Consider the following 15,025-nt stretch of genomic DNA (forward strand, 5'->3'; position numbering starts at 1 on the left):
GGCGGGCACATTCCCGATGTCGTCCCGACAGCACCCAGGCTGCTCGGAACTGCGTGCCCGGCATACAAGCTACATCAGGGCACTCCGGATTGTCACCCGCCCGCGAATTCTGTATGGCCAGTTCTAGTCCAGAAGTTTTTTCTATCATTTCAGTTATCTTCACCGTCATCGTCACCTGTATTCAGATCAACAACGCCCTGCGACATCACTACTAATACTCTCGATTTGCCATACTTCCCCAATTGTAAGCGCCTCTATCACACCGGATGCTGCCCTTGTAGCCTGCGACGACGACCGCTTGAAGGACGTCTTGGTACCATTTCAACATTATTTATCGTCACCTGTACTGGAATCAACGCCCTGTGACATCACTACTACCCTCGATTTGCCGAATCTCGCCATTTGTAAACGACTCTCAATCGCATCCGAAACTACTCTGGTCGCCAGCGACGATGATTCAATGGACGTCTTCTCTGACAAGGTATGAAGTATCATACATAAATTTGCCGTTGCCTAACATTTGGATCACTACAGGGCAACTATGTTATGCCACACCTCGGGATGCAAGTACCAGCACACACTACTTCGAACAACGACCACGTCAACATCCCAGCCCCAAGCACAACTATCGACATCACTAGCCCCTTCTGTACGCCGTATATTCGGCCGCTTGTCCTGTTAAACGACAAATGTCGGACAACGCCTACGCCTATTACTAACCATTCCATCCCCAGATCTGTACACCTCATGGACGCCTTGCTTCAGACGACGAAGACCGTCAATTCCCTGCACAGTAGTCTGTCCATAGTCCCCAATGACAACTTCAAACACTCAGAGGGCATCTTCACTGGCACTGATGAGGCATTGCCAGTGGACACGAAAGACATTGAATGCCACATCTACGCCCACGCGCGCCAGCTCTCACTGTCGACAATGCTTTCGTTATCGACAATGCCCTCCCTATCCACAACGCTCCCTCATCCGTTGAACCTTTGGCTACTTGCTCCACTTGGTAGCCTCCCAACGTTGTTGTCTGTGAATAACCCTTCTGGCTCCGCCCATTCCACTGACGTGTTAACTCACAAGACCAAGGCTAGTGCCTCCTGGCTAAAGCCCCTGATACTCATTACTAAATTCGCTGCCGATCGACTCACTCCTCTTCCTACAGTGTTTCCATGTCAGTCTAAGAAGTCATGCCCATGCAAACTCAGGTGGCAGAAGGTACGAATGTTTTCAATACCAGACTCCGTATGATACTCATCATATTTCATTAGCGCAAACCTATGTCTTTGCGAATGAACGCTGCTTGCCACAGCATCGTGCATTCTCGCCTTCAGCGACACGCTGACAGAATCAGTCAGTCATTTCTCTTCACGGTCATACCTTATTGATTTCAGTACTACTAGTTGGCCACCTTACGCAAGTCTGCGAACGGATCCGTGTCGACAAAGCAGACGTCAGTGACGCATGGGTCACTGCCATGACGGAGGTGGGGCTCACCTCGATGCTGGCTGGCAATCATCGAACGTCGCCAGGATCGCCGGTCTCTCTTACATTCGACGCGTTGTCAATTTTGGAGCCTGGTTCGCGAATCAAGGCCCGCCTTGCGTCACTTTGCCATCGAACAAATGCAGTCGCAGCCGCGATTCCAGCCACCACCACCTTTCTACCTTCACTACCCTGGCGATGCACTTCCCAACATCCCCAGCATCTTACGCCCGCCGCGGCTTCGCTATTAACTACAACACTGACAACCACCACCTACTAACAACGACCCTGCAAGAAGCCACCAAAGTCACAGGCTACAGACTGACGAGAAGAATACGACACCATCATGACATACATTACGCTACAAATCTCACGACACTATCAAGCAGGACCACTCACAACAGTGGAGACAGTACACAAACAACGTTACAACGCTTAGACAAAGACCATCTCATGACACTCACGACAGACAATGCTAATCACTATGGCCCATGACATTCAAAACTTGCTTAACATGGGCCACAAGCCGACGATAAGAGTACGACACCATCACGACCATTTAATGACACGCATGACAATTCAAACGCCACGACACCACCAAGTAAGACCAATCACGACACTCAAGACAGCACACAAACGACGCCACGACGCTCTCGGACAACACCATTTCACGATACTCACGACCAATGCTAACCCCTATGGCCCACAACATTCTTGACGCTACGACGCCATTAGAACATTTCATGACACTCACGACACTGCCACGATGCCACCCACTACCCGATGCTCACCCGAAACGAATTTCGACCTGCTTTAGAAGACCGAATGGCCCCATCAGTTTGCTAATCATACTTGATATCTACGTTACCTGTTTTCCTGACTCGCACCTCCTGGTTTGCGTATTCTTGTATTTACTGATTAATCCTTGTTGATGATAAAGTTCTTTGCCTGCTCACGCATGTTTGGATTGAATGTTTTGATGATTCGTCCATGAAAGGAATTGAAAATACATTTCCGGAGTTTTATCCTGCTTTTGTCATAATGCATCCTTGGTCAACGGAGTTGATGTAGATTCAGATGACTACGCGATGCGTGCACCTCGGAGCCTCTATTTGCTTACTACTGCATAGTACCTCTAGAAAGACGACAGTTTCTTCAAGTTGTCGACCAGCATTCCCATGACATTAATTGTTTTGCTTAGACTGTCTACCCCGCTCCAGACGTCACCGAGGTCGAGCCGTTTTCGACAGCCTACAGGCCGAAGAGTCGACTAGAATATTTCTCGCTTCATTTATTGAACCTTACCATGCCTCGGAGGGCTAGTGCGGTCATTATCATCTTCCGACTTGAATTCGATCAAGACTTAACTGCAAAATTTCTACCACTTCTGGAAAGCTTCAAATCCCATAGATGTGACCAATTATCACTTACATTTAACACTAACGATGCCCTAAGTTTCCTGCTGTCGACCTTTCTGGTGGTGGGAGGATCCTGGTCGATTTAGGCCTGTGTCAAGGGTTTTGGATGATCCTGCTGACGCGGTGGACTCAAGGCTGCTGAACCTCTCGAGGACAGCCTTGGAAAAAACTCACGGTGTCCTGGTATCCTTGACAGCGAGCTGCAGCACAAACAGCTTTTCAAAACAGATTTATAGGCAAGTGACTTCATGGACTTGATTTCATGAGACAATAAACTTACTGCGGTCAATCAGGATTCAGAACCGATTGAAGCGCTAGATGATCATATTTTCACATAGAACAGCATCATTATGTGTCCACAGAGACTTCACTACACACTGACACCAATCCTTCAAATATGACTGCCTTTGCAAAGGACCCGAGGTCGTAGCCGCCAACCCAAGATTATCGTGATGGTGACTATTATTCAGGTTCGCGAAGCTAGCCAGATGGATATCTGTTGCTCTATTTTTGATTGGTTTCGCAGTTGCATCCTCTGTTGCGGTGATACGATTGGGTGAGCGAGGTGGTCACAGTACTTACTGCGGAAATGATTGATGTTCTTGTGTTATTCTCAAGCACTGACGTTCGGATGAGGTGGGTTGATGCGGACATATTGCTTGAATGCGGAGACGCTAAACCTTGCTCAAGTTGCTAAATAGCAAGTCTCATCTAGCTCTTTACAAGTTCATGTATCATCTAAGATCATCCAGCATTTTCCAAGACTCCTTAGCTGTCTACTTATTTTGTAGATGAGTCTTACCAACTGAATTTGACAAACCTTTCGTAGCCCCCATTGCACCTTCCATTAGCAGACTGAGAGTTACTACGAAGGATAGTCATCATTGTCCTCCAACATATTGTGACCAATGATAGATTATCGTATAACTTATCATGTCGCGCTGGTGCTTGTTATTGCTCTCCGACAACGATTTTACAGCATTTCCCTGATGAGCCGGCCGCAAATGCAAGAAGCTGTCGAGAACGGCATTAGGGACAAGTTGCTACTAGAATCGCTGACGAAACCACGAAAAGGTTTCAAATTTGAAACGTGGTGTTTATATCACGCCCACTAGCTTTTCCTAGCCGAAATTCCATCAAGAAGTTGGGCTAAGCTTCGCGATCTATAGCCATATTATGATGGCATCATCGTGTTTCATGATTACTATTAGTACTCGTGAGTGCTCACTACTCAGGTATTTGAGTCCGCCACTCATTGACCCCGCTCTCCTTCAATATGACCCTAGTCTCAAACGATCCCAACTGGTGGCCGACTATCGAATTTGATCGCGTTGAAAGCTATTATACAGGTTCGTGGCCCAAGCAAGCCGGTTGATGTTGGTTCTATCATTGACTTCTAGTAATTATTTCCGCAGTTGCGTCCACTGTTGCGGTGATATATGATTGGGGTGAGCAAAACACAGTCGGGTTGCTAGTTACTGAGGAAGTTCCTGATGTTTCTATGTTACTCCCAAGCACTCACATTCGAACAAGAGGTAGGTGTTGTCATTGATAGAGCGACCGTCTCACTACTAATAGTCCTATAGTTTGAACTGGTCTGGGTGAGCACAGTGCTATGTTAGAAGGACAACCGAATGATTTACGGTATGAATTTGAGATAGAAACGACGCTGGTCCCTCATGAGTGTCTTATATCTCGGTGTACATACCTTACCAAGTTATAATTGGGAAGTGCGTTTACCTTAAGACGTCCTAGCTGCGCTACGGTGGAATAATATACTCTGTGTATGTTTACGTGGTCGACACGTTGGCACTGTGCTAACAAGCCTATCTCTCGTAACCAGGATCAATGTGCCGGTGTGTCTCTCCCACTTTTCGTTCTTCCCACATGTACCAAACTGTGGCATGTAGCAGGTATCACGACACTCTCCGTGACAGATGCTGTGAGTGATCCGAGCAATGCGTACCATTACAGTCCAATTCGCTCAATTCACCCATTTAGGGGTGAGCGATATTCTCGACATTGTTGATTAAATGTAATATCTGAACAGCTGTGAGATTGGACTTGGTCCCCTATAATACTCATCATTGATTGTGTTTTTCAGGCACTGTTTTTGATTTCGAACAATGGTGGATGTTCACCATCGCAAACATCATCCTAGGCGGTGAGCTACTTAGCTTCAGTGCATCACTAGTGTTATTAGCCTGGCTGAAACATCATGCAAGTGATCATGATCACCCGGCTGCATGCCATGTATCAGCGATCGAGGAAGATGCTCATCTTTCTCGTTGTATTTTTCCTTGCCGTGACGATCACCAGCGGAGTAATCACGGTAGTACAAAGCTTGCATCTTACAGGAGGTAAGCTTTGGTAATGCACGATGGACCTCACAGAGTCAGGCTCATAAGACAAATAACAGAGGAGCGCATCCTCTCCGGTACCTGTCAGTGCAATTACGGGGGAAACAGCCTACTTCTATCAGCCGTCACTTGGATACTTGGCACTGTATGGGAAGCCCTCGCATTGTATCTTGCAGTCCGGATCGCTATAAGCATTCCGGACGATATCAAGGATCGATATTGAGGACTGTTTCACGGTGTTAATAAAAAGTCATGTATTTTACTTTGCAAGGTGAGCTCGTAATTTCTTGGAGTGACATATCTTCTTAACGCTGAAGTTCCGCACGTTCTAGCTTTGCTGCCGTTGCTTCCTTCCACATTAGCTTCCTCTCTCCAAATCTGCCGGTACGCTCATCCATAGCTGACTCACATGCATCTGACTGCTCCTCAACTGTGCAGAACGGAAGTTCCGCGGGAGATGAGCTTTATTACGGTATTTGACTAATCTCTGCGCTTTTGCAGATGTTTTTGCTGGGACCGCGGCTTGTCCTTAGCGTTCGAGAGCACAGCACTAAGCTCGTGGCTGATTTCAACGATGCAACTGGTATGACTACAATTGCTTTCCAGGAGCACGCACCCATGTCGACTGGTGGCGGTGTAGTATAAGAAATGCTCCATGACGTTGTAGGGAGGTTGAGAATGCTGTTTGGATTCCAAAGTTTCGTCGTGGTACTGATTGATATGTATTCTCAATTATGTTTGGGAAACACAATATATGACATGTGTAGTAAATTTTAACTGGCCAGGCGCCCACTCAGCTGACTAGTGAAGCGGCAGTGTCTTCAGGACCGTACTTGGGACATTTCTGTTTGTTTTCGAACTCCGACACCAGCTCAAGCGTAGCAAATACAAATGATGCTTTTATTCGGGTACATCAGATGCTTCAGTGCTCATCAGCTCGATAGTTGCTCGAGTATTGGCCAGCGCTACGATATTTGTGTGCGTATTCGATGTGCGCTATAAGAGGTTGTGGCGTAACGTTCACGCGAGTCGCGAGAATTGGAGATTTGGGAATTAAACAGGGTAAACTGGCCGAACTAAGCGTGTATTCGGGGGGAAAGGGTCGGCTACTCAAGCAGTAGATCAAGGCGAGTTTATATACTGTAGAATAAGGGATGTGATGGAATAAGGGAGAAAACATATGGGATAAGATCAAGTGTGCCAACAGGTGCCAACGAGAATATTGGTGATGGTAACTAATATTAGACAATGGCTTTTGGCGAGCGTTACAGATGTTCTAGAGCAAAACGAACATAATAGCGTACATGATAATGAATATCGACTGTGAGTGAAGACTGAAACGGAAGTAAGCTTTCGGAGAATCTTTCCCTAGAATCCAAACAAGAGCAATTGCGAAGCAGGAACTCCCTACAATGAATGGATTATGGAGGAAGGCCATCATAACTGCTTGAACGGCAGTCAAGACTACTCGGGTCTTAAGGGGAGACCCTAGAAGAATGGGTATGGTCGGGACTCCAGTCTTCTTGTCCTCGTCATAGTCACGTACATCGGCCATAATCTTTAAAAGACCGTAAGTTGGGAGTTCATTCACAAGAAGAAAATCGTGTTACACAATGACAAATGCGATTGACCATCCATGGGGGTGTGTTATAGGCTGATTGCCATGATAGCTGGAGTGCTGAGTGGACGACGAAGAAAGGCATACAACTATCTTCAAGTCAAAAACAACAAATGGTCAAATGCGACAGCACGTACCTCAGAATGATACCATCCAATATAGCTTTCACGCCAGGAATTCGTTTGATGATGAATGGTTCCTTAGATCTGGGTGAATCATATTCCACTTCTTGATCATAATTTTCCCGTATGAATTTCCTCAATAACCTGCCGATCCGCTGAAGATCAAGCGGCGTCGCCCACAGGAAAGCGGGGGCAGTAAAAACCACGGTGATGAATGTCACTTCTGATGGACTTCGACATAAAGCCATAACAAGCAGCGACGCATTTAACGCCAGAAAAATACGAGCAAGGCGGAGCAGGGGGGTAAAGCGCCTCGTGGCAGCCGCATCCAGGGCACCGATGACAACTTCTTGATCTTTCAGGTGGTCAAAACTGCCAGTAAGAATGTCACATGTCGAGCATACGGTGATCTTTTACGCTATGTAATTAGAAAGACTGTAAGGCCTGGAATCAACAAACAGAAGGCTTACCGGCCTCCAGTCAACCTGTCCAGCGATTTCGTAGGACAAGAAGGAAGAGAGCACAGCAGTGCTCATCCCCACGATGATGGGCTGCAGGATCACATAACCAACGAAGGTTGAAACTGTGGGCGTAGCCATCTTGTTGAAGGTAGGTTCTCGGTGTCCGCAAGTTCAACAAGAGGGTGTACAATAGAGTCGTAGCCTTATAGGTGACCTTTTATCATTCCTAGGAGCTTTGGCTCCAAAATAGGAGAAGTGTACGACGTACAGCTCGTATTGTTGGTAGAGCTCAGGAGTGTTGCCGACCGGTTTGGCAAAACTGGTTGTGCCTGCTCCGCGGCAGAACTCACACGAAAGCGGGGTGGCCGAACCTGGCAGAACTCCAGGGTATCCGAGACTCGTGGAGATGTGATTTGGATCTCTGATAACATATCTGAATTCAAGAGAACGTCAAGACCGACGTCCCTGACTTAGTAAGATGGTGCATGCTGGAGGGCGCCCCCTCGCATTACCGATCAACGACAATTTCGAGCGCCTGGAACGAGAATATTGCGGTGACACTCATAACCTATCGATCATTAGGTGCTCAAATCCAGGGTCGTGACAATCCGAAATCCACCCACTGAAGTTCTTTGCAGTAACAAGGGCATTCTCTCAGTTGACACATTCGAAACACTCGGCAAAATTCGTGCAAACCTCAGGGAAACCACAGCGCCGTAAAAGCCGCAGACGCTGGGAAGAGTTGAAAAGGCGAGGGTGACGGATGCCAGGACGAGACAACATCGTTAGGAATGTGACATGTCGTACACATAGGCTAGTCCACATAGCCTAGCTGGGCGCCTAAAGTTTTGCCTGTTTTGCCGGTTATGAGCGGCAGAACTAAATTCGAGTACACTTAACGTACCTCGCTTGTCCAGCACCGCTCGGTAATGATCAATGATCAATCACCCGCCCGTCGCACCGATCTGCAGAAAACTTGAAAGAGCGAAAACAATAATGGACTGATAATGCAAGGTCCAATTGCTTGCTGAGCGGTGAACGAGGTCTTCACCTTTCCTGTAACATTAATGCTCATGCCTTGCTGTAGGAGCTAGAGTTCGAGACTAGAGTCATGCTATTAGAGGACCGGAATGAGCGAGCGGAAGAACTTGGTGGACATATATAATGATCGCATTCGTGCTCGATGGACATTGCAGAAGTGTGATTTGAAAGATCTGATCGATCAAAGTGAGTATTTCAGGCTGAATTCCAGCAGAAAGACGATTAATCTGCATCCAGTCATCGTTCACGAAGAGCGGCGGGCGACACATTAAAGGTAAAACACTGTCAGCCGAGACGTCCAAAGGCTAACCAAACACTCCCAAACAATCGAAACTCTAATCGAGTCTTGCACCAGTTGAAATCAAAACTCGCCGAACTGTACTTGAGGTGCGTCCAGATAGTCGTCAAGGAACTAGGAAATTGGGATGCAGTGAGTATAGATTATACACAACTGCCTCATATCTGTCAGGTGCGCGGCCTCATCTCAACTGTGGTAAGTACCTCAATCGCCTTTCTTTCTATAAACATATCCTCCATCTTCCCTAGGCAGACCTTAGACGATCAACTGTCCCGTGGCCTTGTCATCTGATCCAAATAACAGTTCCTCTCAAAGTACGACTCGTGCGTTAAACTTCGCAGACATGATATCAAGACCCTGATATTCTCTCCTCCAACTGCGATCGTTCGCATATGTGTTCACGCCTCTGCGGAAATGAAGACACGGCATAGTACGCTGAGCCCTCCTATTTTTGCATCGGAAAGGCTACGGAAATTGTCAGCATGCACCATCCAATGATGAGTCGCGTCTACTTCTCCTAGTCTCATATGCAGAGATTCACATCGTCACACATTTATCGCGAGTTCAATGCAGACTTACTAATGGAACTCAATTGTATACTCTTCTTGTTGAGTCTCCAGGGACCGACTACCGAAGAGCTCCTTGACGAGGATGTCCGTTGTGACACCATGATGCACCTGCGTCCAATATCACCCTCAATTCAATGTCATCTATCGTGCCGGAACTTCCCATGTTAGCCTCTACTCTTCGTATCGCCTCGATTTCATCCCCCGTCCGCTTGCTCTCGCTCAGTGCTTTTCCCTCTAGTTGTTTTTTCAGGCCCTACATTTCATTGCATCCTACACGCATCAATTTCATAGCAATCTCATTCTCACCGCTTTCGTCGCGGATATCGCGATTACAGGTTGTACTGTGCAGTGAACACTTGCGATGAACTACGTGTTCCATCCTACCCTGTTATCTCGGATTTTTAGTCCACTTTGAATGTACCCGACTTGAACGACCACGTGCACAGATGACCGCAACAACGGTATCCTGTTCAGTTTCTCAGTTCGCTATGAGGAAGCACCGATGCTATGCATCACTTCAACACAACCCACGGCACACGCAACTGCGTCTCTGATGGAATCGGCATGCTTTGTCCGTCATTACGTGCTCTCACGAACTAGCACGAAAATCTTGAGTACTGCTACACAGTCAGCTCGCATGGACAACCCTAAACTCAGGATATATGCTGGGTAGAGAATAGAATACGAAGTAAGATCTACTGTACACTCGGTCACATGTAAATTGCATCTGAAATCTTCATAATGGATACATTGCTGCGATCATCGTTGGTACTAAGGTCTGCAAGTGTTGATTTTAGTAAGCGCAAGGAACGAGGAGGGTTTCAAAAAGACTCACTCCTCTCGGCACTTTTGCCAGTGTTGTCCATGTGTCATGCGGCTCAAATCAAGCTCAGCACCACTGGGTATCACCAATGCAGTTCCAGGGCTCCAAAATGAATGTCGAGAAGCGGGTGGTACCCAAAATAACAGCCGACGCTTGGGTCCTGTCACCCATCCACTGTCACTATCCAGGACAAAGGGGGTCGAACTGCGGTCGTCATGGGATCCCCCCTCCATTAACTCGGAAGTGTCGCAGAGCGCATGGATAGAGTTGGACGAGAAGCGAATGAAGTGATTGTTCGGAGTGTTCAATGTCATGGTAGTGGCAGCTTCGATCGTGCGATGTTCATCTGAGAATGCTGGATGACCTAACTCAGCGCACTGTTGCGATGGCTGCCCCATCACTGCATGCCACAGCCGAACAGTCTTATCCCTTGAACCAGTGACGATGCGAGTGCCGTCCGGCGAGAACAAGACCGACCAAACTGAATCAGTGTGCCCCCGCAAGGGCTGACCGACTGGCTCCCCCGTCCCTGCATCCCACAGCCGAACAGTGTTATCCCAAGAACCAGTGACGATGCGAGTGCCGTCCGGCGAGAACGAGACCGACCAAACTGAATCAGTGTGCCCCCGCAAGGGCTCACCGACTGGCTCCCCCGTCCCTGCATCCCACAGCCGAACAGTCTTATCCCTTGAACCAGTGACGATGCGAGTACCGTCCGGCGAGAACGAGACTAACGAAACTCCAGAAGTGTGCCCCCTGAGCACGGTCTGAACAGCCGGCCAATTTCTATCACGTCCAGATGCCACACGAAGAGTATTCGGAAACCGTGCAGAAAACCTTCTCGATAGGGGAGAGTTGGCAGGCGAGAATGAGAGTGCTGATATGTACAGATGTGGTGTGCTGTATAAAATAATGCCGCCGAAGACTTGGATGAACCTCTGCACGTCCATTGCAGTCGACGAGACATCTTTGAATTTCGGATGGCCCTGTGGTTGCCCATGAGCGCTTTACCTGACACCTTGTAGCAATGTGCTCACCTTTAGCCACTGGGAAATGAGCGGAAGGGCACCAACCGCACCGCTGAGCGCATTGGTCAGGGCGAGTGACTCCAGCCAGAAAAACACCCGCTCGTGGTCGAATAACAGTTCCACTTCTTTCGCGAGTTCCTTGTCTAAGGCGGTGGATCGTACGTGCGACGTCCAAAATCGAGATGAATATGACAGATGTGGGGAGATGCATTCCCGAATTCGTTCTTGTAGACCGGGATCTTTGCTATTAGGTAGATACGACGACTTTAGAGCACAGATATTGAAGCGAAGACCGTGTTCCATCACTCGAAGTGACGCGAATGCAAGGTCGCGTTGCGCCCTTGAGAGGTCGATGAAAAATTCTTTACTGGATTCTTTGTCCGTCAAGAAATCATGGAAGGACGCGTGGAGGGGTCGGATTGGGAAATCTGGGTTGGTGGTGCCGCTGAGGAGGGAGCCCATGTTTTTTACCACAAGCTCCACGTCGAAATGGTCCTCTTCGTTTGGAAAATGGGACCTCATGGCTTTCAGAGAAGCTAAAGGAAGGGGTTCAGCTGTGCCTAGTATTTGTCCCATCACTGAGCGAAATCTTGCCAGCTTCGTCAAACGCTGATTCGGCGTATAAAGAGATGTATCCCCGTGCATGATATCTGTTAAAACAAGGTCATACATGTTGTGCAATAGCGGGTTTCTCTCGGCGGGATCACGTGACACCACAGTCTCGTAGCAATCCTTTGGAGATAGCCCCACATGGGACTTTTTGATGTATCCGCAAGCGAGACGCGCCCACTCGAAAAGGCCATCAGCTTTCTCAGCGAGGACTGCGAACTCTCTATCCTGGAAATCCAGCCGCTCCAACTCCTTGGATACGTAAGCATGGATGTCGCGCTCTGTGAATGCTGGCGGAATATCATCCATCGACATCTGTCGAATATGCGGAACACCGTGAAATTCATCATTGATGTCATCAAGTGGGCGAGAGGTAACGATGAAGCGGAAGTTGCCAGGAAGGTCTGTAATTTTTGGAACGTCAGGGTTTGGATGTTTGCCAGCTAGAATACGGAGGAGGTCTTTTCGTGTCTCTACTCCACCGCTCTCGTCTAGTGCATCGATCACGATCACGATGGGTCCCACAATTGACCCGGCTGACTTCCCTAGTGGTTCGACAAGAAGGCTCTGCCACTGCTGGATGATATCCGCTGTATTCTTGAGCGAATTCGCGGTCTTGACTGCATCTGCTAATGCCCGCCTCATCTCCGGATCACGGTCAGCCAGGTCGCGCGCAATCGTGGAAAAGATCTTTTCATGACGACCATCTACTCCTCGGTCAAAACAGTAACACGAACCAAGCCCTCCCACGTCTTTGAACCACTTAGAAATGGTGTGGGCGATGGCCGATTTGCCCTTGCCTGCAGGGCCAGATAGCCACAGCACGCGTGGAACGTTGTCCCCAGTGCTGTTGACCCATTCCGTGATCTGGGAAAGGATTTCTGTGCGCGTCCCTCGAAGGCATTCTTTTCTGGTATCTAGTCCCGCGCGATCTGCATAAGTCATACCGCTGAGGTCCAATGGTTCTTCTGAGAAGGTATAAATAAATGTGAAGTGACAAGGACGTCCGAACCCTTACCCATACGATGGACGTGTATGGCTGTGTTGTTGACGTGCGTGCCTATGTCATGGACGCCTATGGCTACGTCGCGAGCAACCTGGTCCCGGAAGTTTTGCATGAGCCTATCGAACACGTCATTGTAGTTTTTGATCGTATCGTCTGTTTCCGAGACGACGTCCTTTCCAAGTCTCTTCCCTGTAATGACAGTAGAAGCTTGAGACGGTAAAGAGGGTGACAGCTTGTTAAGACTCACAAAAATTCTTGGTCTTCGAATAATCTGCGATAAATTGAGCACATTCACGAGTCTGCTGAGAAATCTTTCCAAGGATAGCGTGCATCGACAAAATTTGGTGAAGCTTCTCGTCTTGCGTCATGAACTCGTAAATTTCAGATAACTTCTTGAGAAGTTTGAGTACCGCTGCGTCGCGATCCGCCTGAGCTAGAATAATCTGTGCAAATGATTGCTGAGCGGTGGGAGATAGGAAGAGATAAAGAGAAAACACACTTTGGCTGCAAAAGACAAGACGCCCAGTGCCATTTTTGCATATGGACGTACCTGTGGAACTATATTAGTTCGGTTTTGATGGAGAGGGGAGCCTGCATACGTTCGCAATATTTTCGATAGCGGTGTCGAATTTCCTGAGGGGTTCAAGATATGTGTCCTGGAAACTGTCAACACCACCGAGATCTTCTGGTGTGTCTTGAACAAGAGAAACCACGGATGTCACAGCCCCCGAAAGTGGATGCATGCGTGTTGTAGCCTGTTGTGCATCCCGAAGTGCCAATTGGGTAGTATCAGCCTCCACTTCCACACCAGACGGAGCTGCCTGAACCTGCGCGACCACCAGAATTTAGAGAGAGCACAGAGATTGGAGGACAAGTATAAAAACTTACCTCGAGATTCGGGGTCGATGAAGCACGGTCATGATCGACATTCGGGGGAACAGGGTTGCTGCCGTGGGAATCCTTCGAGCGCTTATGGCAATCTTAGTCGTATTCCAGGATACTCAATATAGTGCTCGTGAACTCACCAAAATCCTTAACTTTCTCTTGATCTTCTGCAGAAGCCGACCGACTCTTCCCCGAGGTCGGTGCTAGACGAAGGATGCGTCAGTGCTTGGAATGGAGTGGAATGAGTGATCCCCATCAGTCACGTACCGAGCCTCCACGAGCTGTTACTTCGCTAGTTGCGAGAGTCGAATCCCTCTGAATCGATGAGTTGCCTCTTCTCATTGTGAATAGCAGGCAAGATACTGGGAAGGGTCTTACATCATTTATATAAAATAATAGGCCATTATTAGTACAGGCCTCGAGGCGTTGCAGCTGCACAGGATCATATTGGGCAGAGGGGAAGGATCTAATCGTCCAATAATCGTCCACCGACTTGTAGTACTCCAAGGGTTCTGATCGGTACCAAGATCAGGCCCTCAGTGAGTGGTGGGCTGTGTTATCCAAGATGATAGCTGCTTTCATATTTCCTCACCCAGCGAGGTTCCATGCATCGGCTAATCTTAATTCACACTCTTCTCCTCGTCGCACCCACCAATCACCTGCTACCTCCAGCGTGTCCTCGATGCACTCCCGTCAATCGGGCAGATACAAAAGGCAGATGACTCCACCCTCTTCAGCGATTGAAGGTGCAAAAGTCCAACACCATCACGTATTCATGTGTTCCGGGCTCTCTAGATCAGACACCATTAATAATGATACTCAACACAAAATTTGAAACTTTTGAAAACTCGCTTAAACACCAGCTAAATGCTTCAAACTCCCGGCTAAAGCTTCGACAGACTTAGCCTCAATTCAAAATCAGGCAAGTACAGGGCAAAGTTTGAAACGCCGTGCCTCCTAATACTCGTCAACGTGTCCGCTGTTCTGCAAGACTTCGAGCTGATGCCCGAGTGTGCTTGAAGGCGATGGACCCTGCAGTTCGATCTAAACGTTTGACGGGTCGATCGGGTTTCTGGTTTGAATTGATGTTGGTGTCTGAAACGAGCGAGTGTCGTGTCGTTGTCCAGTTGCCGGTTTAGTGGACTAGCTTGTACAAGAAACCGAGGCTTCAGATGCCTCGAACGACAAGGAAGATGGTAATACACATGTGGTTAACACCGCCACTTGGGCAGCACCAAAGTGAAGACGCTGAGGAAGAACATTAATTATCCTGAGATTTACCCTTGGCAACGTAAAAAT

At 48.1% G+C, this 15,025-nt stretch overlaps 3 protein-coding genes across 3 annotated transcripts; 1 reads left to right on the top strand and 2 right to left on the bottom strand.

Moving 5' to 3' along the window:
* The first annotated feature begins 221 nt into the window (after window positions 1–221).
* Window positions 222–1,864, top strand: BJ212DRAFT_365514 (uncharacterized protein). Its single transcript, XM_041343020.1, has 4 exons — window positions 222–481; window positions 535–1,221; window positions 1,275–1,356; window positions 1,407–1,864. The coding sequence occupies exons 1-4, from the start codon at window positions 461–463 to the stop codon at window positions 1,766–1,768; spliced, it is 1,152 nt and encodes a 383-aa protein (XP_041191783.1). The 5' UTR covers window positions 222–460; the 3' UTR covers window positions 1,769–1,864.
* A 4,678-nt stretch (window positions 1,865–6,542) lies between these two features.
* BJ212DRAFT_1482067 (uncharacterized protein) lies at window positions 6,543–7,605 on the bottom strand (the record flags this gene model as incomplete). The annotated part of the gene is made up of 4 exons (XM_041340357.1): window positions 6,543–6,824; window positions 6,877–6,973; window positions 7,022–7,416; window positions 7,477–7,605. The coding sequence occupies 4 exons, from the start codon at window positions 7,603–7,605 to the stop codon at window positions 6,543–6,545; spliced, it is 903 nt and encodes a 300-aa protein (XP_041191784.1).
* A 2,601-nt stretch (window positions 7,606–10,206) lies between these two features.
* Window positions 10,207–10,749, bottom strand: BJ212DRAFT_1244930 (uncharacterized protein; the record flags this gene model as incomplete). Its single annotated transcript, XM_041329642.1, has 2 exons — window positions 10,207–10,378; window positions 10,472–10,749. Coding segments are annotated over 2 exons (450 nt in total), but the record flags the coding sequence as incomplete, so codon positions are not given.
* Between the last annotated feature and the right edge of the window lie 4,276 nt (window positions 10,750–15,025).

The sequence above is a fragment of the Suillus subaureus genome (genome assembly GCF_016647635.1).
Source record: "Suillus subaureus strain MN1 chromosome Unknown BJ212scaffold_21, whole genome shotgun sequence".
Lineage (NCBI taxonomy): Eukaryota > Fungi > Basidiomycota > Agaricomycetes > Boletales > Suillaceae > Suillus > Suillus subaureus.